Source organism: Pan paniscus, chromosome 18, assembly GCF_029289425.2.
Source record: "Pan paniscus chromosome 18, NHGRI_mPanPan1-v2.0_pri, whole genome shotgun sequence".
Lineage (NCBI taxonomy): Eukaryota > Metazoa > Chordata > Mammalia > Primates > Hominidae > Pan > Pan paniscus.
In genome coordinates this window covers 58,963,375-58,989,369 of record NC_073267.2, presented here as the reverse complement: position 1 = coordinate 58,989,369, position 25,995 = coordinate 58,963,375, and the positions used below count along the sequence as shown (strand labels likewise).

General features: G+C 52.0%; 1 protein-coding gene across 3 annotated transcripts in view; it reads left to right on the top strand.

The window, feature by feature from the left end:
- The window catches only part of ZNF423 (zinc finger protein 423), a 366,350-nt gene that overhangs the window by 322,547 nt on the left and 17,808 nt on the right, over positions 1-25,995 (top strand). For all 3 annotated transcript variants that reach the window (XM_057300143.2, XM_034940121.4, XM_034940120.4), the window contains 2 exons: positions 9,064-9,195; positions 10,819-10,934. In XM_057300143.2, the coding sequence (XP_057156126.1) occupies positions 9,064-9,195; positions 10,819-10,934 (248 nt within the window). The remainder of the gene's footprint in view (positions 1-9,063; positions 9,196-10,818; positions 10,935-25,995) is intronic.

The window sequence follows — 25,995 nt, the reverse complement described above, 5'->3', positions numbered from 1 at the left end:
TGGAGTTTCAGGTAGAGTCATGTCAGAAGTGACAATGGCAGGCTGGGCGTGGTAGCTCACTCCTGTAATCCCAGCACTTTGGGAGGCCAAGGCAGGCAGATCACCTGAGGTCAGGAGTTCGAGACCAGCCTGACCAACATGGTGAAACCCCATCTCTACTAAAAATACAAAATTAGCTGTGTGTGGTGGTGTGCGCCTGTAGTCCCACCTACTTGGGCGGCTAAGGCAGGGGAATCGCTTGAGCCCAGGAGATGGAGGTTGCAGTGAGCTGAGAACGTGCCATGGCACTCCAGCTGGGCAACAAGAGTGAAACTCGGTCTCAAAAAAAAAAAAAAAAAGAAGGAGAAGTAACAATAGCAGTAATAGTAGTTGTGGTGGTAGCATTATGATCAGTATTCTTTAATTTTTTTTAATTTAAAAAATTTTTTTGTGCTCTTGTTAAGAGACAGAGTCTCCCTCCATCACCCAGGCTGGCTGGGGTGCAATGGTTCATAGCTCAATGTAATCTCAAAGTCCTGGGCTGAAGACATCTTCCTGCCTCAGTGTACCACCCACCACCATGCCTGGCTAATTTTTTACTTTTTTGTAGAGATGGGGTCTCACTGTGTTGTCCAGGCTGGTCTCAAGCTCCTGGGGTCAAGCAATCTCCCTGCTTCGGCCTCCCAAAGTCCTGGAATTACAGGTGTAAGCCACTGTGCCGGGGGTCATGATTCATATTCTTTACTTGGCTCTCATTTACTCTCATAACAGCCCTGTGAGGTGGACAACCTTCTCCCCATTTCACAGTCAGAGACTGAGACACAGAGGGAAGCGCTTGGCCCAGCGTCACCCTGGGCATCTGCAGCAGAGCCAGGATTCTCCTCCACGCAGCCTGGTTCTTGTTTTTCCCCACTCCCTGAAGGATCTAGTCTTGATGAAATAAGGGCTAGTCGGGGGCCGTCCGCTGAGCTGTCCTGTTTGCTGTGATGGGAAATCTCACAGGGAGTTTACCAGAAATCATTCTCAAGCTTAACTGACCCCTAGCTAAGATCCATCTGACATGGCCCTTGGGAGCAGTTGGTCAGTGGAACCATCTGGAGTCTTCTGATTTGAGTTTCAGAGAAGGAGAGAGCGAGCAAAGTACTTATAACTTAGGAGAGCTGTGTCCTGGAGACAGGCTTTGGCCAGATGGCCGATCTTGCCATGGAAACCCTGGGGTGAATGCTGGGGTGGTTGAGGCAGCCAGCCCTTCCTCGGGTGTGGGACCAGGAAGGAAGGCCTCTGTCCTCCTCCTTTCTTAGCCTTCGTTCCCCGAATCCCATTGTGACCCCCAGGTGTAGAAAGTGATGAACTTCCACCTGGCCTCTCTGTCCAGCCTCTGGCAGAGGGGAGACTTGTCAGATGCTGGAATCAAGGAAGACAACCTAGTGATCAAGCCAGGCTGAAACCACATGCCTGCATAGCAAGCGAGAGGGCAGATCGCAGAGGCCATCCCTTGGTGGGCCTGGACCAGATGCTGGAAGGCAGGAGAGTCCAGTCTTGCTGTGGTCAGTAGCGATGAAGGGCGAGGCTGCAGGGTGGGGGGTAACCCTTCCCACCCACACCCACGTGCCCATGCGTGGAATTGGCATTCTACCCAGATGGGGCATTCGGTCTCCCCCTTTCTCCTGCCATGGGGTAGCGTTCGTTTGCACATGCGATGTCGGTTTATTGCGGCGTCGACAGCATTGTGGAAGGGGACGTTGGTGGGTACCTGGGTAAATAAGTATAAATAGTTTTCTTTCTGATATGTGACCGGATTATTTTCCAGTTGATTTCAAGCCCTGGCCCCAAGTGGCCCACAGATCAAAAAAAGATAAGGGTCAGTTACAAGGTTGAGCTCATTCTCCGTTGCCATGGCAACTGACCTCAGGCAACCCTCGGAGGACTACACCCAGCTCCCCAGGTGATGTTTTTACTGTCCACACCATCAATCCCAAGCCTTTCAAAACTCAGACTGCCTAATTGTCAGGGCTCTGTTTTGAAGAGGCTCTGGGTCCCCCGTGGGGCCCGGTTCAGGCTGCCAGAGCTCATTTAGAAGCCTTTGTGAAACACAGGGGACCATACGATGGGTCCCTTCTGGGCAGAATGGCCTGGGAAGGTGCCCCCAGGGGGAGGAGGAAGGGCACAGCCCATCCTCCAGCATTAATTAGGAAAATGTGAGCCCAAAATGGGAGCAGCGTGGTGGGCTGTGCCTTCAAGCCATGGCTGAGCGGTCTTGAGTGAGGAGGACACCAAAGGGTGGAGAGCCCCTGGCACTGGGGGTCGGGGACAGCCGTGATGCGGGGATGGTTTGGGGGAGTGTTAGCCACCCACCGTCAGAGTCTCCAGCAGCCTCTTCAAAGATATACTCGCATCATTTCCATCCCAGGAGTAACCACAGGAAATATTTTTCATTGCTGACGATTTTTCAGTCTTTTGCAAAATGTGGACAAAAAGTGACTAGAAAACTTCCTGCCTTTTAAGAGATCCTTCCACATAGAATATTGGTCAAAGCAGTGGGACAGCTCCCAAACCCAGCTTCGGGACAGCAGGATTCCAACAATATCAGCGTCCCTAAGCCCCTTGTATCGTGCTCAGTGGTTCTCAAGCGTTAATGGACGCCCCAAACACGGGGGCACCTTTAAAATGCTGCAGCTCTGGGGCAGGCCTGAGACTCTGCATTTCTCTCAAGCTCCCAGGTGCTGCTCGGGCTGCTTGGCAGGGAAGTGGGTTCCCGTGGGCTGCCAGAGCTGGGGGTGTTGGGGCTCCCATGGTCATCCCCCATCACCACTCACCTGCTCCCAGCTCTTGCCCAGCCTTTGACAAGGGACACTCCTCAGACCCTGAGTTCTCCTGTGACCCTGGTTGACTCCCAGCCTAAATGTCACTCTCCCCTTCCCTTCAGCCTGGACTGGTTAATTTCTTCATGGCATTTAATGACAGATCAATAGATAAACGGCCCAATCTGGCTGCCCAGATATTATCACCTGCCCTCCTCTTTCTGCCTGGGGGTCTTTGTTTCTTACAGGAAACAAAGGACAGAGTCTCCCACAGCTCAGGTTCCTAGCTCCTGTTCTGCGCTATTTGTGGTTATCTATGGGGATGGTGTCAGGGGGGTCCTCTCCTGGGGTCACCCTCACCTCACCCTCTTGCCTCCTGGCAAGATTTGCCTGGATGAGTGCTGGGGCCTTTTCTCCCATGCTTCCTCTCTCCAAGGACCATGTACCGCGCCCATTTACAGTGTGTATGTCTGAGCCCCAGGACCTCAGGACTTGACCTGATACTAGGTGCGCAGGCCGCAGGCTGTCCCTGGTGCTGTGGAATGTCAGTCTGGGGCATTTATTTCTGGGGCTGGTAGTGGAGGGGCCTCAGCTTAGCCAAGCAGCCTGTGTATTCCCTGCCTTGCTTCCACCTGCAGACACACTCTTGGAGAGAGGAGGTGCAGCCTGGACTGTCCCACGCTGTCACATGCAGGGCTACCTCCTCCCCTTCCTCAGGGAAAGCCCCAGCCCTGCTGCAACCGGCGCTTGTGCTGGCGAGGGGACCCCCCAGGCTCAAACATGGAGATGCGGAGGGCGGCTCTGTCTTCCTTCTGACCAGGATTTTTTTGGGTGATCAGGGAGCAGGGGTGGCTTGCTGGGTCCCAGGTTTTAGGTCTTGTGGCTGTTTCTTGAATTTTCTAAAGCCAGAGAGGGCTGCTGGGGGTGAACAGCAGGGCTGCTGCTGCCCCGCTCTGCCCTGCCACATCCCTGTTAGGGGCCTTGCCTCTCTAAGTGTCCCTTCCTCTTCTGTCAGCTGAGGGAGCCTCTCCACGCCCTCAGTCTTGGAGCAGGCTGTTGTTCTGTGGGGTTCCAGAAAGCGTTACTGGAGTTGAGGTTTTTACAAGCCAAGTCCTGTGAGATTAGGGGTGACCATGGGTGCATAGTGATGGCATTTACCAGCACTCCCACCCTACCCCAAACTCTGTGCTAAGTGCTTTACATAAATCACTCATTTCCTGCTCGTCAAGTGTCTCCTGGGTGCCAGATCCTGTTCTAGGCACTGGTGACATAGCAGTGGGCAAAGCAGCCCTCATGGAGTTTATGTTACTCTGTCTGTGTGCCGGAGGGAGGGAGGGACGGAGGGAATGAGAATGAATTAAACAATGAACCCTGTAATATACCAGGTGGTAGTAAGCACTATCCAGGAATTAAAGGTGGGCCAGGTGCTGGAAAGGACGGGGGTGTGTGCTGTGTTAGATGGGGGTCTCGAGTAAGGCCTCCCTGAGGAGGTGTCCTTTAGGCAGACCCCTGAGTGTAGTGAGGGAAGGAGTGTTGGATGGTCTGGGGGTCTCAGCAAGGGCAGATGTCCTGTGGCCGAATAAGACTGCTTGGCTGCCATACAAAAGCCCCGTAATGACTCTGCCTATTTTCTAGTGGCAGAAGCAGAAGCTCAGAGAGGCAAAGTAACTTACTCCAGTCTACACATCGAGTGAGTGGTGGAACTAGGGCTCAAACCCAAGTGTTCCCGGCTCTAGCTTTTGTGTCCTTCATTGCCACGTCCTGGATGTAGGTGGCTAGTCATGCCCCTAGTCAACACCAGGCGGAAGTCATTGGTCTTCTCCTAGACAGGTGTGTGCATTAATGATGCCACTCTGGGGTCAGCTTTCCCGAGGGGGGTTCCTGCTAAGAGAGGGGGTAGGCAGGGACTATCCGTTGTGGCTGGAGCAGGTCACGCTCAGTGCACCAGAGCCCGAGAACAATGCCCCGTCCACACCCCGCTGCAGCCCGCCGCTCCTCCCTCCCAGGCAGCAAATTATGGCCTCCGAATGTGTGCCCAGGCCTGCCTTTGACATCAGTGGGGCCCACCTGAGCTTCACCTTCAGGATTCTGATAATCAGCTCTCTCTCCTCCTGGCTTCCCCCAAGACCCGTATGGAAATAAGTATGTGTCTGCCAGGGATCAAATGCTTTTGGAGACAAAAGTCGGTACCAGGGACATTACAGGGAGCTATCATCTCGGCACGATGCTCTTCCACAAAGCCCTCTGCTCCTCTTTTGGGCTGACACAGTTTCAGCCTGAAAGGTTCCAGCAGGCTGACTTGGTTTTAAGCAAAAGCACATCCTATTATTTTTTTGAGAAATGAAGTGTAAAATTAACACTTATTATTCCTGAGCAGAGGAGGGAGAAAGGAGAGACAGGGACTTTGGGATTTTCCTGCTTGGCGGGTTGTTTGTTTGGCAGTTTGAGTTTTTATTTATTTTTATTTTTTTAAATCATAATAAATCAATAGATTTCCTTGTGCCAGCCTCGACTTATGGGGAACAGGAGGCAAGATCTGAATTTCAGCAGGTGAAATCTGCATTTCACTTTACAAATGAGCGGGGCTGCATAATTCACTTGAGTTGTGTGGGTCTGTCTTATGGATGCCTGTCATGTGCTATTAAAAAAAAAAAGGCACAGAAAAGGAAGGGAAGCGATCGTGCGTCTTAACTCACAAAATCCTCCAGTCCCCACGCTGGGGTGGAGGGGCCTGCAGGCTCCCAGACAGCTTTGTCATTCTGCTCCAAGGTGTCGGCCGAGCACTGTGCGATCTTATATAATTCAGGAAAGTGATTCTCGGAGGGTGCCACTATCGGCAGACCCTGCATCTTGGGGTGGAACGAGAGGTTGTCAGCGCCTGCGGGGTGAGAGTGATGGTGCTAGCAAATTCTATCAATATCCATGGGCTGGCTCACATTGGGTCACCAGCACGCAAAGGAGTGTTTGTCACACTAACTAGGGCAGCCCCTCCCCGCCCTCTCCACCTCCCCGGCCCTCCCCCTGTTTTCCTGGATGGTTTCATAGGCAGAGATACACGTAATGGACACCCAAGGGAGTACCTCGAACCCCTCCAGTGGGGAGAAGGCCTCGTCTTCAGAAAGATTTGCAAATCAAAAGGTCTTGCCTTGAGTGGGAGCGAGTCCCAGCTCTGCAGGAACCCCTCAGGCTTTATTCCATCCCCTCCCTTCACTTTCACTTTTTGCTTGTTTTATTTCTCCTCCCCTCTTTCCCCAGGTTTGACTCTCTTAAAACACTTGGGGGAGAGAGAGGAAAGGGTCCCGAGACACACAGTGGTCTGTTGGGCTCTTGATCTAATTAGCCTGGAACCTTACTTTGACACTGGTTTGGGGCTGTGATCTGCTTAAATGGTAGCCGTTTGGGCCCCGGACGGCTTGCAGCTCCAGGGCTGCCTGACTGCACATATTTATGAACGTGGGTGCTGGGTGTAGCTGCGGCTATGAATCAGGGGGGACCAGCTGATGAATTGCTCGGCACTCGGAGAACGGAAAGTGACTGTCAGACATGATTTCTCTGATTTATAAGTTGCAGGAGGCTTCTTTGTCCTCTCGGTGTTTGTGTATCAGATGGGCACGTCGCCATTCACAGCCAAGTGGTTAAAGGCCCCCACTCGGCAGAGAGCAGTAAATCCTGTTTGCCATCTCAGCCCCCAGAGCCCCTAGCTGGGCAGGGAGAGAGGGCCCAGCCTGGGGACGTCTCTCCTCTGTATTTCCAAGCCCCTCCAGCAGGCAAGCCCAGAAAATCTCACATGGTTACATGAATCAAGGGTCATTGTGCCTAGTGAGGGAGTAGTCGTGTGTGTGTGTGTGCGTGCACATGTGTGTGTGCTCATGAACTGGAATAGTCAGGGCAGGCTGCCTGGAGGTCATGTACAATGAGGGGTACAAGTCAGGGCAGGCTGCCTGGCGGTGGTGTACGATGGCGGGGATACATGCATATAGGAAAGGTTTTGTATCCTCTTCTGCACCGCCCCCATCTGGCTGTGTTACTTGAGTAAATGGTCTAATTCTCCAAACCCATTTCTTCTTCCCAGAAATGCAGTTTTCCAAGTAAGCTGGGTTATTTCTGAGACTGAAATATGTTATAAACTATTCTTACAGAAAACTCTGCACAGTTGTCAACCTCACATACCCCCTCCCTCCTTAATGTCCACGGGGTGTCCTCATTCTAATAAGGTCACATGTAAGGGTGGAGTCTCTTTCTTTCCTTGATCCTACACCCTGTGCCAGCACTGGGCAATGTTGTTTGTGCAGGGGGCAGGGGATGCATTGGGGGGTCTTTTGAGGCAGCCCCCCACACTGGAGGCCATCTCTAATTATGATGAACGTCTCCCCAAGGGAGGTGGAGGACGTGCGTGGGGCCTGCGGGGCGAGCGTGCTGAGCCTGCCCTGTGTCCCAAAACTTGTCAATGAATTCCTTTTCTGCTAGTATAAATGGAAGATCTGTTTGAGTCTCTGTCGGGTGTATGTGGCCTAGTTGCCAGGGCTCCAGGGGCATGACAAACACCCGGTAGATTCCAGCCAGTGGGCTATGTGGGGCAGGCCCACCTGTGTGTGCACGTGTGTGTGTGCGCCTCTGCGGTGGGGTGCCCGGGGGTGTGGGGGATGGCTGGGCCAGGGGGAATGCCTGCTGTCTCTGCCAGCCCCTGCCAGGGCCTAGGGACCCAGGGACTCGCCAGGAGCCTCAGCCCATCTGTGTTCATGTCTTGCCACCAGCAGAACCCCTCTGCTACCTAATTCTTGCCTTTAAGGGCAAATCAGAGCACCTGGCGCCTTCAGTGAGGCTGGTTCCCTGGGGGAGCCCAAAGGGGAACCCGTGTCCTTGGCTGTCCCAGATAATACTCTCACCAACACTGACATGCCTGGCAGTAAACACTTATTGAGCACTTGCTGTGTGCCAGGGTCTGTTCCAGACCCCTGTGCATGTATTAGCTCATTTAATTCTCATAGCAACTATAACAGAAAAGCTGTTATGGAGTGTTTCAGACAGAGGAAACTGAGGTACAGAGAGGTTGTGTGACTTGCCTAAGATCACCCAGTAAGGGGAGGGACGGATTCCAACCCCAGGTGATGTGAGGCTCAAACCAGGGGATTCCCCATCCCCACCACTGACCCCTGGGCCCCTCTGTCCTCCTGCAGCCCGGGAAGCAGGGAGGACAGGTTGTCCCCATCTTACTGCACATGAGCTTGTGCCCACAGCATGCTGTGTGGGGCTGAGGAGCCAGAATTTGAACCTGCTGCTGCTTGATTGTGAGCGAGGGCACCAGAGCTCTGAGCCTCCTCGACACTGGCAAGGCTGGTGCTCAGGCACTCTGTGTCCCCCGGCGCCTTTGGGTGAAGGTTTGGGGTCTCAGCAGCTCCCAGGTGGGGAGATGGAGGAGCTATGTTCTGGTCTGAAGCAGGATGGCGAGTTTGCCTGTTGTCCATCATCCACTGCATAGACCATTTGTTTAAAAGAAAAGCAAATAAAAAGAGCGTTTGGTGCAGTATCTTCCATGCTGCCCGTCAGTCTCGAAGTAAAATTCCAAAGTCCTCCAGGGGCTGACAGGGCTTTTCTTGTGCATCCCTGTGGCCTCTCTGACCTCACTCTTGGCCCTCTGAGCTCAGGCACTGTGTTCCCATGCTGGGCTTCAAGCCTGTCCAGCATGGCATGGACCCACCTCAGGGCCCTGGCCCCACCCCTCTCCTAGAGTGCTCTCGCCACGTATTCACATCACCTCCTGACACTGCATTATGTGCTGATGATTTTGTTTATCATCTGTCTACCCCACCGCCAGAGTGGGGGCAGAGACATTATTTGTTTAGTTGCCTAAATAATCCTTAGAGCAAAGTACCTGGCACATAGTACATGCTCAATAAATATTTGATTGGATTTTTTAAAATCCTGGTTGGACCACCTTCTCCATCCTGTACCTCATCCTGTGTGCCTCTGCACAGTGACCCAGTCTTGGGACTCAAGCTGTTGACCATGGCCTGCACACCTGGCTGCTTGATCAGCAGGAGAAATCACAGCAAATGGCACCTCCAAGGGCCACATATTTGGAGCCGGTTCTCTGGGGTCTGTAAGCCTCTAGGGGTGAGGCCATGTGGAGCCAGGATGAGTCTTGGTGTCTGCGGTCCCTTCACCAGTCCCGGTGCTGGGGATTAGAGGGGGGTTAGTGCTGGGGTCTATGGGAGGCCTTGTGAGCACCTGTCTGGGGGACATGGCATGCTGGTCACTGACTGGTCACGGGTTTTCCTTGCAGAGGAAGGCATCAACCACGAGTGTAAGCTGTGCAACCAGATGTTCGACTCCCCGGCCAAGCTCCTCTGTCACCTCATTGAGCACAGCTTCGAGGGCATGGGCGGCACCTTCAAATGCCCCGTGTGTTTCACAGGTAAGGTACCCAGCTTGTGCCCCTCAGGGGAGAGAGATGAACGCAGGAGCCCTGCCCTGTCATTGCGGGATCCCAGTGTGTGCTCTTCCTCTTTCCTTGGCAGGCCTGTTATAGACCAGGACTCCATGGGGGATACCCTGAGGGATTAACAGGCCCTTTGCCCCACGTCCCTCAGTTCAGAGCTGACACGCGCCCTCCTTCAGTGCTCTCTGGCCTCTCCTCATCAGCAGGCTGGTTGGCACCCTCTCCTCGCCCTCTGCACACAGGAGCTAGAAGCCCTTTGTCCAGCCCAGCCTCAACACTCTGCTGCAGTTTTCCCCTCCCAGGCCCTGTGTTTGTCTCCCCGAGCCTTGAGCTCTATTCAGCACTTCTGGGGCTCCCAGCTTCACATACTCCTGGTTCCCCCTTCCCTGGCCTACCTAGCTCCCGTCCATGCTCCAGGATGCAGGGGTCAAGGGCAGCTCTGCCGGCCAAGTTCCCAGCCCCCAGACTGGCTGCCGGCCCAGGCGAATGGCTGTCCCAGCCCGAGGCAAGTCTCAGGGGCTCTGCCGGCCCCCTCCTGCTGCCCAGATGGCAGCCGGTGTGCGTGGGAGAGCCTGGCCTTCCCTGCCTCCCCCGACATCTGCTGTCTGCCACGGCAGGAAGCCCACCCTGGGGAGGACGCCTGGCAGGAGGGTATCTCTGAAGTGCTCACCTCCCAGACACACAGCTGCTCTGGGCCACCTCCTGGGTGCGCCCAGGGCTGGGGCCACCTCAGAACTCCTGCCACTGGGAAGCCAGGGCTAGACCTCCTCCATGCCAGGCCCAGGGGTGTCCACTCTGGGGCAAATCCCCCAAACACACACCCCTGGGGCTCCCTAGAGCCCCTGAGCACCCTGATGCCATCTTCCCCCTCATCGCAGGAGCCCCCACCCATCTGTCACTGCCACACTCTGAGGCTGGCACTGAAGGGCCCCAGCTGCCCGTCTGCCAACCCAGGACATGGGGGCCTCTGTGTGGGGGCCCGAGGATGCTGACAACAATAAAAATAGGAATTTGTGTTGGTTGAGCAACTTCTTGTACAAGACCCTGTGCTGAGCTTATTTAATTCAAGTCTAGGCTCTGCCACTTGCTAGCGGTGGGACCTTGGACAAGCCATTTAACATTCCTGGCACCTCAGTTTTCTCTTGTATAAAATGGGGATAATAGCACCTGTCCTACAGGCCTGGGAGGGGTTCAAGAAGCTCACCCCTGTAGGTGTCTGGCTGTTGATGATGGGGATGAGGAAGACAGCATTCATTTGTCTGTGGCAGGCCATCTTTTAAGCACTTTATCAATATCCCATTTGATCCTCCCAGCCACCCAGCTAGGGACATATTATAATCTTCATTTTTTGAGTGAGGAAATGGAGCCCAGAGAGGTTAAGTGACTTACCCAGGGTTGCACAGCCACTAAGTACCGGAGCTCAGCTTATCTAACTTGAGCCTCCTCTAGTATGTGCTAAGAACACTCCCAGTAGCCCACTGTTTGGGTGACTGTACCTATGCCACAGTGATCCCTGCCTGCGAGTGTTGTGGGGGCAGCTGCCACAGGAGGCTGGGCTGGTGTCCTGAGCTTGGCCCTGACAGCCATGTCTGTGTCTAGTCTTCGTCCAGGCCAACAAGTTGCAGCAGCACATCTTTGCCGTGCACGGGCAGGAGGACAAGATCTACGACTGCTCACAGTGCCCTCAGAAGTTCTTCTTCCAGACCGAGCTGCAGGTGGGTGCCCACATCCACTGCACCACGCCGCCTGATGGTCCTCGGTTCCCCCGTCAGCACCGACGGTCTCAGGGTTAAGGCAAGCTGGTGGAGTCTTATGCTGGCAGGTCTGCAATCAGGGGCTGACCTCCTGGCTAGCAGGCATGGAGTTTCAGCCCCCTGGCCTCTGCCAGCCCAGCGTTCTCAAAAGAACCAACTGCCACCGGCTGAGCCCAGAGCAGGAGTCAGAAGCTTACATTTGAGGTGTTTCGTGGCAAGTCCTGTCTGCTCTTGGGGATTCCATTTCCCTACCTCTATTGTAAAATGATATTTCACTGAGCTTTGGTTCTGTGGCTAGAAGCCCATGATGTCTTTGTGGCTGGGTCCTGGGGCTGTGTGGGGACAGGAGTTAGGTCTGGGGCCTTGGAGCCTCCAGTTTTGTCCATAAAAGCCAGAAAAGAAGAGTAGTGGTGCCCGATTGCCCCAGCTTAGAGGCAGTCACCAGAGGTCCTAAGACTGATGTGGCCCTCAGGTAAGGGACAGGGGCCTCAGCCAACTTCCTTGCATCCTCATCCCCAGCCTGTGGTAACTGAGAGGACCTTGGGAAAGGAAGCTGGTGTGACGGTCTTCCCAGGCATTCGCAGCCACCTGCCTTGGAATCCCATGGGGCCCCATTTCACCTGTTACTGGTTTTTCCAAGGAACAAGATCTGTGCCCAAGTGAAACTGCTTTCTCTCCCACTGGTTTTTGCAAAAAATTCTTGCAACACTGGAGAGATCACATGCCCACCAGAAATACAACACACGTACACAGAAAAATCTCACATTCACTGTACCTGGACCATAGCATCACACACACAAAGGGAAGGTGCACGCACACAGTTCCTATCACAGTGTATATGCCCAGAGATGTCACAAAGAGTAACACTGCATCCACCCTGAGGAATACCGCACACATGCAGCACAACACTGCACCCCCAAAAGAAGGACCACACTCACGTCCACAGATATATCACATATACACACAGACGGACATGCCGAAATGTCACATACCAAGAATGAGCCTGTCGGGAAGGATATGGGTAGGTTAGGCTGCAATAACAAACCTCCTCTCGGTCTCTGTGTCCTCAACAAAAGGTTTATTTGTTGCCCATGTGACATATCCAAGCAGGTGATGGGGAAGAGACTCTGTTCATAATATTCACTTAGTGACCCAGGCCCACGGAGGGTCCATGCCCATCCACGTTTCCGTAGTCACTGAGGCAGGGAGAAGAGGGAGGTGGTGACTTCTGTACCAGCACTTCAAGCTTCTCCTCGGAAATGATGCACGCCACCTTCTCTCACATTGTGTTGACTAGAGTAAGTCCCGCGGGCACGCCCAACCTCAAAGCGGGTGAGGCAGGGAATTCCACCCTCTGCCTGGAAGGAGAAGGGAGCCCTAAGGACTCACACACACCAGTTTGGCCCCCCAGGGGGGACCCTACACACCCAGCAGCACCCTCCCTCATCCCCATGCCACTGCTGCACCTGCATGCAGCAATCTCCCACACACCCAGGTTACAAGGCTGGGGCCACTTACACCATGCAGAGTCACTTGAATGGCCACAGTGGTGCCTCCCTCTCTGGGGTTAGAGGGGCACAGCTGTGGCCTGTTGTAGGGGGCCCCCTTCTTACTGTGCTGTGGCCCACCCACACTGCCAGGCCTGGGCCCGCCTGTCTGCACAGCTGGTGGTGGCTGTTGCCTGGAGGACATGCAAACAGGCCCTTGGAGGGTGTGGGGACCGGGGGGATTCACCATTAGATGGTCAAGTCCTGTTTCCATAGGCTGGCCCCATGCCAGGGCTAGGTAGGCTGAGCTCAGGGCTGGCCCCGAGGAGCACCCAGCTGGTGTGGTGGAAAGCCTGTTTCTTTTCATCCTTACGGTGCTCATAAATTTGTGTATTGTACATGAGGCCTTTATCCCATTGTCACAACGTGGGACAGAGTTATGAAACCAATCATACAGACCTGGCCCAGAGAGGGGGTTCCACTTCCAAAAGGCCACCACTGAGCTAGTGACCCTTACCATGCCACTGCTGTCTCCCCATTGATCCACAAACTGAGCTGATGTCTCTGTGCTTAGGATGTGTGGGGTGACAGCTAGGCATTGATGCCATCCAAGAAGCCTCCCTGCTCATGTGCTGGATGTGCACCCTCTCCCAAGTGCAGTCCATGCAGCCGCCTTATCCTACCTGCCTTACCTGAGTGGCCCAGCTACCAAAATAGGCCTGGGTATCCTGACAGAGGAGGCTTTCTATAGCCCAACAGGTCAGGCCTCTTTTAAACCCGTGAGTGCATATAAACTACGATTTATTTACACTTTGGACTTGCTCAGCTCCTGCCTGGCTCGCCTGCATTGTCCCAAATGCCAAGAGGTCTCTTCTCTGATGGCCTTAAGATTATTCCCAGAGAAGGTTTCCCATCCTGACGTTTTTGAGCTTCATTGGTGTCACTGGGCTGGGGGCCTAGCTCATAAGTGCAGAGGTGGAGGGAGGCTGCTGCTTTCAATCTGGATCTTGCTTCGATCCCACCTATCTCGAGCTGTGGGCCACACTTGACCTGAGAGCAGTTCATGTGAGCTGGTGGTTCCCTGGCTCATCCCGTTAAGCTTTAAGTCAGATCCTCAAATACTGAGAAACCGCTAAATTACAGCCTTAACGAGTCACTATTTTCTGCAATTAATGATTTTAATTATAGACCGTTTAAATACGGAAGTGTTGTTGCAATGCCAAATCTATGGAAATAATGGCTCTCGTTAAGTAACTTGAATAGCAATTTTCTCGTTTTTGAGAGGAGGGTTTTGCAGGCATTGGAGTGTTCATTGTCCCTACACAGAAGCTGGGGCTGGAAGGCCCTGGTTGGGTGGAACAGGCAAGTGTGCTGTTTCTTGGAATGAGCTGGGGGTTTGGGTGGGGCAGTGGGAGGCAAGGCCAGCTGGAGTTCTATCCTTGCTGGTTTCTTGTGGCCATGTGTAGTTTGAGGTTATGCATGGAAATTCCAGGCACCTGGTATTTGCAGGCACAAGGGACTATGGGCTGAGAGGTCTTGAGAAGATTCTAGGCTTAGGATTGAGCTCACTGCAGGACCAGGAAGTGCTGCTGCAGGAATAGAAGTATAGGAGGTAGAACTGAACCACGACAGGCTTGGTCTCTGTCAACATTGACATGTCTCCCTCCAAACGTAATGTTTTCTTAGGATGCATTAACAGGAGCACAGTTGCCAGTATAAGGGAGGTGTGAGTCCTCTTTGATTCCAAGTTCGGAGGGCTCTGCCCAAAAGACTGAGATTAATTCAAAGGAGTTTAGACAAACTGTTGCAGATTCACAACAGAATAATTAGGAACATGAGAGGGAACTAGCTTTCCTATTCATTTGTTTGAAGCAAGTATGTGGAGGGCCCATGATGTGCCAGGCCCTGTTTCTAGCACCTGAGAAGACAGTGGTGAAAAGATGAAGAAATACCCACGGGGTCTGCATTCTAGGGGATTGATGGGCACTTTCCAATAAGAGCCAATGACATGAAAAAAATAAAACCAAATAATGGGCTAGAGCATGCTGGGAGGTTGAAGTCAGACACTCCTTGGTAAGTGTGGTCAGGGAGGGCCTCCCTGAGGAGGTGGCATGCAAGCTGAGGCCCGATGGCATGAAGGCAGTATTGTGTGGAAGAGAGCCATGAGTGCAAAGGCCCTGTGGCCACTGGGTGCCAGGGCTAGGATGACAGAAGGCAGAGTGCAGCTGAAGCACAGTGAATTGGGGCAGAGGCAATGGAGCCCAGATCATGGCAAGGTTTTCAGGACAGTGAAGGACTTTGGATTTTATCTCCATCATGATGGGAAACCAAGCAGGGGACAGATATTATCTGATTTACACCCTGAATCAAAATGTAAGAAGTTTGCTTTTGAAAGACATGGTTAAGAGAATGAAAAGTCACTGATTGGGAGAAAATATTTGCAAATCACATATCGAATAAAGCACTTGTATCCAGACTATATGAAGAACTCTCAAAACTCCATAATGAGACGGGACACAGAACAACTAAAAAATGAGCAAAAATCTTTTGGCAGATGTCTCACCAAAGAAAATGAACATCATTAGTCATTAGGGAAGGGCAAGTGAAAACCATAGCCTGATGCCACCCACATAAATGAAAAACTCACAATGCTGAGAGTTGATGAGGGTGGGATAGGAACTTTCACACATTGCTGGTGGCAGTGCAAGATGGTATGGCCATGTGACAAAATATTTGTCAGTTTCTTATAAAGTTAAACATTCATTTACCGTTAGACCCAGTAATCCCACTCTTAGTGTTTACCCAAGAAAAAAAGGAAAATTTACACTCACACCAATACCTCTACATGAATGATGATAACAGCTTTGTCATGGCCCCAAACCAGAGGCCTGCTCATTGTCCCTTATTTGGAGGATGGGTAACAGATGGGGTCATGTGTTACATTGGTACAGGTCATGTGTACATTCTCAGCAGTAAAAGGCAACTGCAGATACATGTTACAATGTGAATGAATCTTGTTTTGTTTTTTAAGTGACAGGGTCTGGCTCTGTCACCCAGGCTGGAGTGCAGGAGTGTGATCATGGCTTACTGCAGCCTCAACCTCCGGGGCTCATGTCATCCTTTCACCTCAGCTTCCTGAGTAGCTGGGACTATAGGTGCACACCACCACACCCAGCTAATTTTTTAATTTTAACTTTTATTTTTAGAGATGGGGTCTCATGATACTGCCCAGGCTGGTCTCAAACTCCTGGGCTCAAGCAATCCTCCCGCCTTGGCTTCCCAGAGTGTTGGGATTACAGGCGTGAGCCACTGTCCCTGGTGCCATGGATAAATCTCAAATGTCACATGACAAAAGCCGTACTCAAAAGGTTCCATGCTGTATGGTTTTATTGACATGACATTCTGGAAAAAGGTAAAAATATATCGCCATAGAAAACAGACCAGTAGTTGTCAGTGGCTGAAGGTCGGAGTTGCAGGGAAGAAATAGGGGAGACTTTTTTTTTTTTTTGCAATGGAACATCTGAGTTTTGTGTAACTGATGTGAAAGCTGCTGATTTAGAATACTGCAGTAATAAGACTAGATATTGCTTTAAAGGAGAATGCAGAGATAGGGACAGACAGTGCGCACAGTTATTTGGAAAATTTTCTAAGTCTGCTAGTGTTCTGTGTACAGAAAAAGTGAATTTTCTAAATGACAAATTTGGAAACTGTGGTTCCCATTGTCATTTTTATGATATTCTTTGTGGAAAGATTGTCACTGGACACATTCAGAAACAGTATCAATGACAGACTTTGATATACAATATACTTACCTTGGGGGTCATGTATGTTTGTCTGCACATGCAAGAAATGGTTCAAAATAATGGGGGACCTATGCAGAAGCTATAACTGCATGTGGTCAACACAGGTTATGTAGATTCCAAGGATGCAAATATCTTAGTGACATAAATATAACAAGATATAACATAAATTGCGGAGAGAATGGGGCTTGCAATGAACTTTTCCATTGTCAGTGTGAACCTGGTTATACTCCTCCAGATTGTGAGCCGCCAATATCATCACCAGGAGGAAGTGTTAATGATGGATTTTAGCTTACGGTAGAAAAAAGTGTACCTTGTTTCCAGAACGACGTGCTGCTCCTAAAAACAATGGTCTTTTGATCAGTTTCTACATTTCTTTTTTACCTTTGCTCATTTTAATTGCTATTGTTAGTCTTAAATGGAATAAAATGAAGAGATTTTGGAGCAAAGCGGGAACAGTAAGCAGCATATCTATCTCAGAAGACAGCAGCAGGAACAACAATGAGTCACAGAGTTAAAGTAGCCCAAGTGATAACTTCGAAGCCATAGGGTGGAGAAAGGATATTACCAAGAAACTCACCATTAACTGGCCTGATCTAACAATGAAAAAAAAAAGTTTTCTCTCATTTTGTTATGGCTTAAAGCTTTCAATTTCACAAAACAAAATAAATCCTATGACTTGAAAGCAAGAAAAAAAGAAATAGGGGAGACTAAGCTTTGTCCATATACCCGTACCCTCACCCACATATACACCTGCCCACGCTCACCCCACACCTTGAAAACCCAGGCAGTAGGGGATCCAGTCTGACCTCGAGGTGCTTCCAGGAGTCTATCCTAAGTCTGTTTAACCAGGAGAAGACTTGGATGGATTGCAGAAGAAATGCAGGGACAGTTGTCTTCGAGCATTTTAAGAACTCTGGGTCCTGGAGGGGTTCTTATTGCTGCAGGTGGCTCCAAGACTTTTGGCAGTGGGTGCCAACTCAGAACAGGGGTTTTGGTCCTGGATAGTCATGGCTCAGGCATCACTCTCTGCAGTTGGCGCAAGCTAGAAGGGAAATTAAGCTGTAGGGACATGAGTGGATTTTGGATGCTAAGAGCAGGAAGCAATGTTGGGTTTTTGGCAGCCCTATTCCCGGAGCCAAGTGTCACTTAAATAAGGCAGCTACACTCTGTCTTCTCTAAGACTGCCTGGTCCCTGCCTTCTGCCTCTTTCTGGCTTTTATTGTCCTCTCTCTCTACAGCCTGACTTTCTGGGCTCCTCTGCACAAGGAGGAAGGTGGTCAAGGTTCCACAGCTCCTGTCAATTCTGCTAAGACAGACACCCTAGGTAGCTCAACAGAGAGGATTTAGTGTGAGGATTGGTGACACAGGTAGCCAGAAGGAACACCCAGGAAACCCCAGAGATAGTGACAGCGGTGGCAGCCAGCCCTCAGGCAACAGGTGCTAGATCCCTGGAGGGGGAATCTGGTAGGTGAGCCTGGGTCAGCTGTCCACCCTGCTCCAGTGAGCTGTGGCTGGGGGTAGGATCATGTGATACCAACCAGCAAGTTCAGGGTGCTGTTCAGGGAAGGGGTGCATGACCTGGATGGACACTGCGCATTTGCAGTGTGTGGGAAAACTGTCCAGAAATGGAAAGTGCTGAGGTCCCTGTCGGTAGAAGTGTGCAAACAATGCACGTGTCTGAAATGCTGCCAAGAGTGAAGCAGGGAGCAGCCCAGTCTTTGTGAGGGCAGCTCCGTATTTAAAACCTTGCTCTGTCATGCACCAGCCGTAAGCCTCAGTTTCCTTACCTGTAAGGCAGGGGTGTGAGTAGTTCCTACTTAAGAGTTCAGTTGCAAAAGGCCCTTGGCACAGTGGCTGGCACACAGAGCATGTAGCAGACGCTGCCTGTGATTATTATTGACATTGACTTCTGGGCAGTTTGAGGATCAGATGGCTTTGGGGATTCCCTCTCCTTGGAGTTTGCTTTGCTTTCATGGTTTCCAGCCTTAGTTTGAACAAAGTGAGACTCCAAGTCCTTCCCTGTGTGGCATCCCACCAAGCCTCAGGGCTGTGGGCACAGGAGACCCCACATTGGGGCATTGGGAGGAGCCAGGTGCCCAGGGCAGTGAGACGGGGCATAAAGGGCATGGAATGGAGGCCAGAGGGCCGGGGCTTCGGGTCCCCCTTCCCCCACTTCTCTGAGCGCCTTTGACCTGGGCTCTTTTCTTAGGACCCTCTATTTCTGAGCCACATCCGGGCGCCGTGGAGGGTGGTATGTAGATTTGACTGGGGGTGCAAGACAGTCCGCAAATGTCAGAGCTGTTGGCCTTACATTCCCAGCCTCAGGCCTCAGCAGATGAAGGCCTGGGGCCCTATCGGCCCCATGCCAGCGGTTAGCCAACCTGAGGGGAGGGGTCGCCTCTGCCCACCAGCCCAGCTGTCTCTGCATCCCCATGGGCACCTCTGTGCCCACAGACACTGGGCACGGATGGTGCCTCCATCTCCCCATCCTAAGAGCCTTGCTGCTTCCTGTTCTTCATCCTCACTGTGGGGATGCGTGCATGAGGGTCATGTGCGGCTTACCAGCCATACAGGGCTGGAGTTAGACAGTGGACAAGCTCCCCTGAAATTGTACAAGAGACAATTCTCATGGCCTTCACCCCTGGGCCCTAGGTCTGTGCTGCGGGCCAGGCTCTGTTCTAAGCACTTTGCATGGATTGTGTACAGCCCTATGAACAAGGTACTCTCATCCCCATTTACAGATACAGAAACTGAGGCTCTGAGAAGTTAAGCGGTTTGCCAAGGGTCATTTGCAAATGGCAGAGCCACACATAAAGCTGGATTGTCTTTGCCACCAAGGCAAACAGAAACCCTCCAAAGTTTAAATAAATTGCCATTTATATGAGCTAATAGATTTAAATGAGGCCTGCAGTGCTGAACTATAAAAAGCTTTCGTTGTCAGGGGACCCAGAAACTATTTTAGTAGTTGGGCCAAGCAGGTAGCACAAGTAGCAGTAACAGGGGATGCAAAAAAAATTGCTCCTGGGTGAGCCCAGCTGGGAACGCCATGGGGCCTGTGCGCGCGGGGCCAGGGCTGTGCATGGCCACGTTTGCCAGGCTGCAGCTCGAGGCCAGGACCTTGCAAACCCTGTTGCTTGCAAATGAGCATCAGGATGGGTTTGGCTTAGGCTGGGCTTCCTCTCCCCAGAGGAAGGATTCATTCTCGTCACGGAGATAGGGACTTCCTAAGACCTCAGGTTCATGGTGCTGCCACCTTTCTCCCCTTTATGACTTGCTTGGTCCTGTCATGGGGGAATAGAACTTGAACTAGAGAGACGTCTTTTTAGACATAGAACTTCTGGGATCTTGGAGCTGTGGGGCACTGCCTGCCAGGGCATGTCAGAGTTCACAGCGCGTGTATGTGTGCACGCACACGTGCACATGTCCTTGATGAAGATGGTTTTGGGGTGTTGGACCAGCGCCACGCCCTGGAATCTTGACTCCCTCATTGACAAAGCCAGGGGCTGCAGGAAGTGATTCCGTGAGCCGGGCCCGCGGTGGCAAAGCGGCCAGCCCAGCGTTGAGCGGGTGCATTTAAAGGATTAGCTCATGCTGTTTGCTTGTGTGTGCCTAATCATGCTGCTTCCAGCTAAATGATTACAATTGATTAAAAGCAGAGCTAGGTATTCTAACAAGCAACCCGGAGCCCTTCCGATAGGGTGAGCCGGGCTCTGCCAGGCTGGGTCCTGGTACCCGGCCAGAGGGAGAGCTCTCTGAGACAGGGGCGGGATCTCAGCTCCCTTGGGACCCTTCCTTCCTAGCCCTTGAGAACATTTGATTCAGCCCTTGCCCTGATTCCATTTACTGAGTACCTACTCCCGGCACCACCTCAGGAGCCTGAGACAGAACTGGGAACAAGGAGACAGGGTTTCTATTCTCATGGAGCTGACATGCTTTGGGAGACACTGATGATAAGTCAGTAAATACATGAACTAGGGGATTTCAGAATGTGAAAACGCTGTACTGTGATGGAGAGTGGTGTGTGTATGTGCATGTGTGTGTGTGCGTGCGTGTGTGTGTACGCATGTGCGTGTGTGTGTGTGTGTGTGTGTGTGTGTGTGTGTGTTGGGTGGTCAGGAAAGGCTGGCATTTCAGCTCAATCCTGGAGGTTGCAGAGCCAGTGTGGGGAAGAGCTGGGGGATCCTCCAGGAGAGGGAAGAGCCAGTACCAAGTATCTGAGGCCCAAGCAGATTTGGGGTGTTCGCAGAACAGAATAAAAAGGCAGAGGGACTAGAGGGGCAAGCAGGACAGACGGCCACTGCCTTCCTGCGTTATTCTCCTGGGCTGGCCTCGCATCGCCTACCCAGTGAGATCAATATGGGGCTTCCTAGATGCACGTACACCTGCCTATCTGCCTGCAGGAAGTACCCTTTCTTTCTCTTAATGCATCAGCCCAGCTCCAGTGCCTCCTCCCCTGAGAAGCCTCTCGGATTCTCCTTCCTTTGGTTTCTCCAGCCCTTGGTTTAACCCCCCTGATTCCGTTGGCCATATGGATTGTAAGTCACTACGTCTACACCAAACTCTCCACTCTGACGTGAGTTTTTGGAGAGTGAAGACACCCTTTGCCATCCATCCATCCATCCATCCATCCATCCATCCATCCATCCATCCCCATATGTGTTAACATATTTTTTGAGCTCCTGGAAAGTCGGAAAGAGAACACAAGCAGGAAAGGGGGAAAAGGAAGAAGGGGAAACCCACAGATTCCGGGAGCCCATTTTTAAAATCCCTGGTCCTTATAAGATGGGTAACCAAAGAGCCAGTTTCCTTGTCTCTTTGTACTGCTGCTGTTGGATCCAGCCAGATAATTATAACTAATAATAATTAAAAATCAAAAGTGCTCTAGGCACATACTTAGCATTTGACTCTGGCTGCGCTTTCTGTGAGTAGCGGCATCTTCCTCCTTCCTGCTTTAGAGATGGCCCCGTCCTTGTCAACCTGACTTCTGCTGGGAGACCAGGGCCCAGATGGGTGTGGCCTGAAGTTGCTGGCTGACACCCAGTGGTGGTTCCAGGGAGTGAGAACCTGTTGCTCACGCTGGAGTCAGCCACTTGTGAGGCCAGGAGCCTGGGGAGGGCTGAGAGTTGGGCTGGCTGCTGACCCCCCGAAGTCTCCCAATCCCCATTATTTTCTTTTTTATTTTTTTGAGACAGAGTCTCACTCGGTCACCCAGTCTGGAGTGTGCAGTAACACGATCTCGGCTCACTGCAATCTCCGCCTCCCGGGTTCAAGTGATTCTCCTGCTTCAGCCTCCCGAGTAGCTGGGATTACAGGTGCCCACCACCATGCCTGGCTAATTTTGTATTTTTAGGAGAGACAGGGGTTTCACCATGTTGGCGAGGCTGGTCTCAAACTTCTGACCTCAAGTGACCCACTTGCCTCGGCCTCTCAAAGTGCTGGGATTACAGGTATGGGCCACCGTGCCCAGCCGCCCATTATTTCCTACTGCAGATGTTGTATTTCTCTGGGCTCAGTTTCCACATCTGTTAAATGGGGTAAGACCTGCCGCCTCGGGTTGTTGTGAAGATGGAGTTCGCATGTGTAAAGCACTTTATAGCATTTAGGATAGAAGGATTGCTGAGGGTCATTGTGGCCCTTTTCCAATAGGATCACTTTATGCTTCCTGCCTTCCCCACTAGGGTAGGAAACCAGAGCCCAGCACAGCCTGAATTCTACTTAATGTGACCACATGTTGTGGTGATGCCATGCCCATGCTGTGGAGCTCACAGTCTGGCCTCAGATGCCAGCCCTGCCACCAAGCAGCTCCATGACCATAAGCAAGTCACCGGCATTCTCTTGCTTTCAAGAGACCAGGGTTATTGAAGAGCCCTTCTTTGTTTGGTACTGGGGTAGCTGAAGGCAGTGATGCCTGAAAAGCTCCCAGCATTGGGTCTGGGTCAGAGTCAAAGGTTGGTGAGCCCTAGTCATTGCCCTGCCTGTGGTCTGGAGGTGGTGGGCTTTCTGTTAATGCATTCATTGACTCATTCAATCAATCATGTGTGGACGTGCTCAATCTAGCCCGCAAGTGTTTACTAAGCACCTGATCTGTGCCAGCTGTGCATAGGTGCTGGGGACAAACAGAGGCATAGACTAAGCCCCTCACATGTTGCAGGGAGGGGAAAGTAAGCTAATAAGGACAAACAGAATTTTTCTTATGTGTTTGTGGAATATAATATAATGTGATGTAATATGGTATAGTATATAATACAGTATAGTATAGTGCTGCATCATACCATATCACTCATACTACATACTAAATACAACATAAGTGCTACACACAACAGAGCCCCACAGTTGGGCCCCCATGTGACATTAAGGGGCACTGTGGAGCCTGAGCTTTGCCCTTGCTCCCTGTAAGTTACTGTGTTACGAGCACAGTTGGTCTGTGTCTCTAAGCCTTGGTTTATTTACTGTCAAGTGGGGCAAGGGTGTTCCCAACCTAATAAGGTGTGGCATCATCATCATCATCATCACTGTTGTCATTGACATGATTATTATTGCTGCCACTACTGGAGGCAGCTGTGTCTCCTGAGGGGCCATGTGTGGCAGTTTGGGGTCTGCCTTGGGAGAAGTCTGGGGTGGACACTGACAACACTCCTTGTCCTTAGAAGGCCCAAGGCACAGGCCTGAGCCCCTCACCCCAAAGTAGTACAAATGAGACAGCATTTCCTGAGTGCTTACTGGGAACCTGACTGTAAGCCCTTCATGTGGGTAGCCTCTTAGGACCTCACGCATGAGGTCCATGTCATAGATGGGTAAACTGAGGCTCCCCATGTGGACATAGCTGCCAGCGGAGAGAAATGTGAGGCCAGGCAGTCTGACATGAGTGCCTGTGTTCGCAGCCTGCGGGCTGAGGCAGTGGGGTTGGAGATGACTCTCAAAGCCCTTAGAAGCCAAGGGTAGGTCTCTGGGTGCAGGGTCTCGAAGTGGGCCTCACCTCCCAGCGAGGCAGGCGTTCCAGAGGGTGACATGGAGGCTGCATGCAGCTCCCGGGGCATGATACTGTCGCTGGTCTGGACAGCCCTGGGTGAGCAATGGCTTCTCCCTGGTCACCACAGAGGCGCAGTGAGGAGCGGGCACCGGAGGGGTAGTGTTAAAACAGAAGTCTGTGCCCAGCTGTGCTCAGATACCCTCGTGAGCCTTGAGGGTCAGCTCGCCTGAGCAATGAAGTGTGTGGAGGCCCAGGTGGGGACTGGGGGGCCTCCCCTCAAGGCCCAGCTCCAGGCAGAGATGGCACTTGGAATCAGCCTCCGGCTGCCCGTCTGCCCATTGGAGCCTGTCATTCATGCCCTAGGCGGGGGGCCAACCAACTTTAGAGGGCACCATGCCATCTCGACAGATGGGCACGGGGGAGCTGCCAGGAGCCTCAGGCCGGTGGCCATTGTGTGTGTGGTGAGCCGAACCCCTCCCCGGCGCTGCCTCAGCCGGGACCACATGCCTTCAGTTTCTTAGTAACAGTGACAACACTGCGAGTGGCGGCGCCTCACCGGCTCCACATCCACAGAGGTTTGCACCCTGTAAGCCCTGCCCCGCATTGACTCAGACAAAGAGGGAGCCTCTCACACGGGAAGACATGGGGCCTTGGGGCCTGAGGGGGTGACCCCAGACATAGACACAGACACAGACACTCCTGTCAGACCACCTGGGCTCATAGCTCTGCTTTCCTGGCAGCTCTGCCCACATGGGGAGTCTCAGTTTACCCATTTACGACAAGGAGACACACTCATGTGAGGTCGTAAGAAGCTACTCACGGGAAGGGCTTGCTGTGAGGTCCCTCGCAGCACTCAGGAAGCACTGCCTCATTTTTACTGCTTTGCGGCGAAGGGTTCAGGCCTGTGTCCTGGGCCTTCTAGGGACAAGGAGCACAGTCAACATCCACCCCCCAGAAATGAGGTTTGGGGGCCTCAGAGTTGCTTTGTCAATGTGACCTTGGGCATGTGACCTCCCTCACGGTGACTCACTGTCGTCACCTGGACAGTGGGCTGCCAGTGCCCCTCTTGGAGGGTTACTGTGGGGATGCAGCATCATGCTTGTAAATCATCGAGCATGGTGCCTGGTCCCCTAGGAAGGCCACATGGAGGAGGCAACATCTGAGGTGGAATTGGCAGAGTTGATGTGGATATCACTGTCCCTCTTTCACAGATGGGAGAAGCAGGCTCAACAGCAAGTTTAAGCCACTCGCTTGATGTCGTGTCCCACGGCTGGTAAGTGGCAGAGCTGAACCTGCAACCCTGGTGGTAAGAGGCAAGGTGAAGGACGATGGTAGCACCACCACCAACCAGGCACTAAGGGAATCCTTTTGCCTTGATTTTCCCATTCTGAGGACAAACCTATGAAGCCAGTGCTGCTGTTATCCCCGTTTCACAGGTGGGGAGACTGAGGCATAGTTGGGCAGAGATGAGATTTGAACCCAGGCAGCCTGAACATACAACCATTGTCCTAACACCAAGGGCAGGAGGTTTTGTGTTACTGAACTCCATTTGTGTCAGAACTTTCTTGATACAGCAGCCTGTGATCCTGACTTATTGGGAGCGGGGATGGCTGCCTGCATCAGGAGGCTGGGGTCTGGCATGGCTGGGGATGTCTTAGCCCCCATCAACAAGAGACCAGGGTGCTCTGGGTGGAAGCCTGGATTGTACTCTTTGGTCAAGCAGGAACAATTACTAATGACATTTACAAAGAAATTAATGATGAGAAATGCAAGTTGGCATTTCAGGAGCACCCGTCAGCAGCCGTGCGCCAATACTCATAGGAGAGGCGAGGTGCTGGGGGCTGGGCATGGGGAAGAGGAGATGGCAGAAAATTAATTTTGCTGTGTCAATAATGAACGTGGCTCCACTCATTCTGCTTCTGAAGTTTAGACAGAATCAATCACGGACGGACTGGGGCTTGTCCGGGGCTGCATTGAGATTCACTGTGTGGCTGCAATATGAGCAAGGGAAAGTGACAGTTTCAGTTTGGTGTCTCCTTTAGGCATCCCAGGGGACAGCAGGGATGGGAGTGGCAGGGGACAGTGAGAGGGAAGGAGGTAGTCATCCTAGGACAGGGCCATTTGGGCTAAAATCTATGTACCACCTCTTACCAGCTAGACGACTTAGCGAGCCACTTTGCTTTTCTGAGCCTCAATTTCTTCATCGGTCAAACGGGAACAACTGGGAGAAGTAAAGATAATATATAAAGAGCAGAGAGTCCAGTTTCTGACACATGGTAGGAGCTCAGTATACGGGAGCTGTTGCCTTATTTCACGGTTGTATTTTAAGATACACAGCTTTCCTCCTTAGAGCCTCTCTTACATTAAGTTGCAATACCTCATTTGTGTGCTGTAGTTTAATTGGTCATATTTTTTGTTTGTTGTGATACATAAAATACTGGAGCATCTTATGCTCTTTGGGGTTCTAGGGTAAATAAAATACAGCGTTGGTGGGAAGCGTGGTGGAAGGTGAGGAGCAAGATGCTAAAATTGTCTAGGGCAGGGAGGGGATTTCCAGTAGGATAAGGAACCATGCCTGCCCCTGCCCTCCCTGACTTCAGGAGCATCCAGAACAATCTAACCCGGTCTCTCCTCACATAGGGGAGAAGGGACGCACAAGGAAAAGTCACTGTTTTTATAACATTGAACATTTTTATAGAGCAGAGGGTGAAAACTCACAGTCCATGGCCTGGGGATTGTGGAACTTTTAGAGGGTTGTCTAT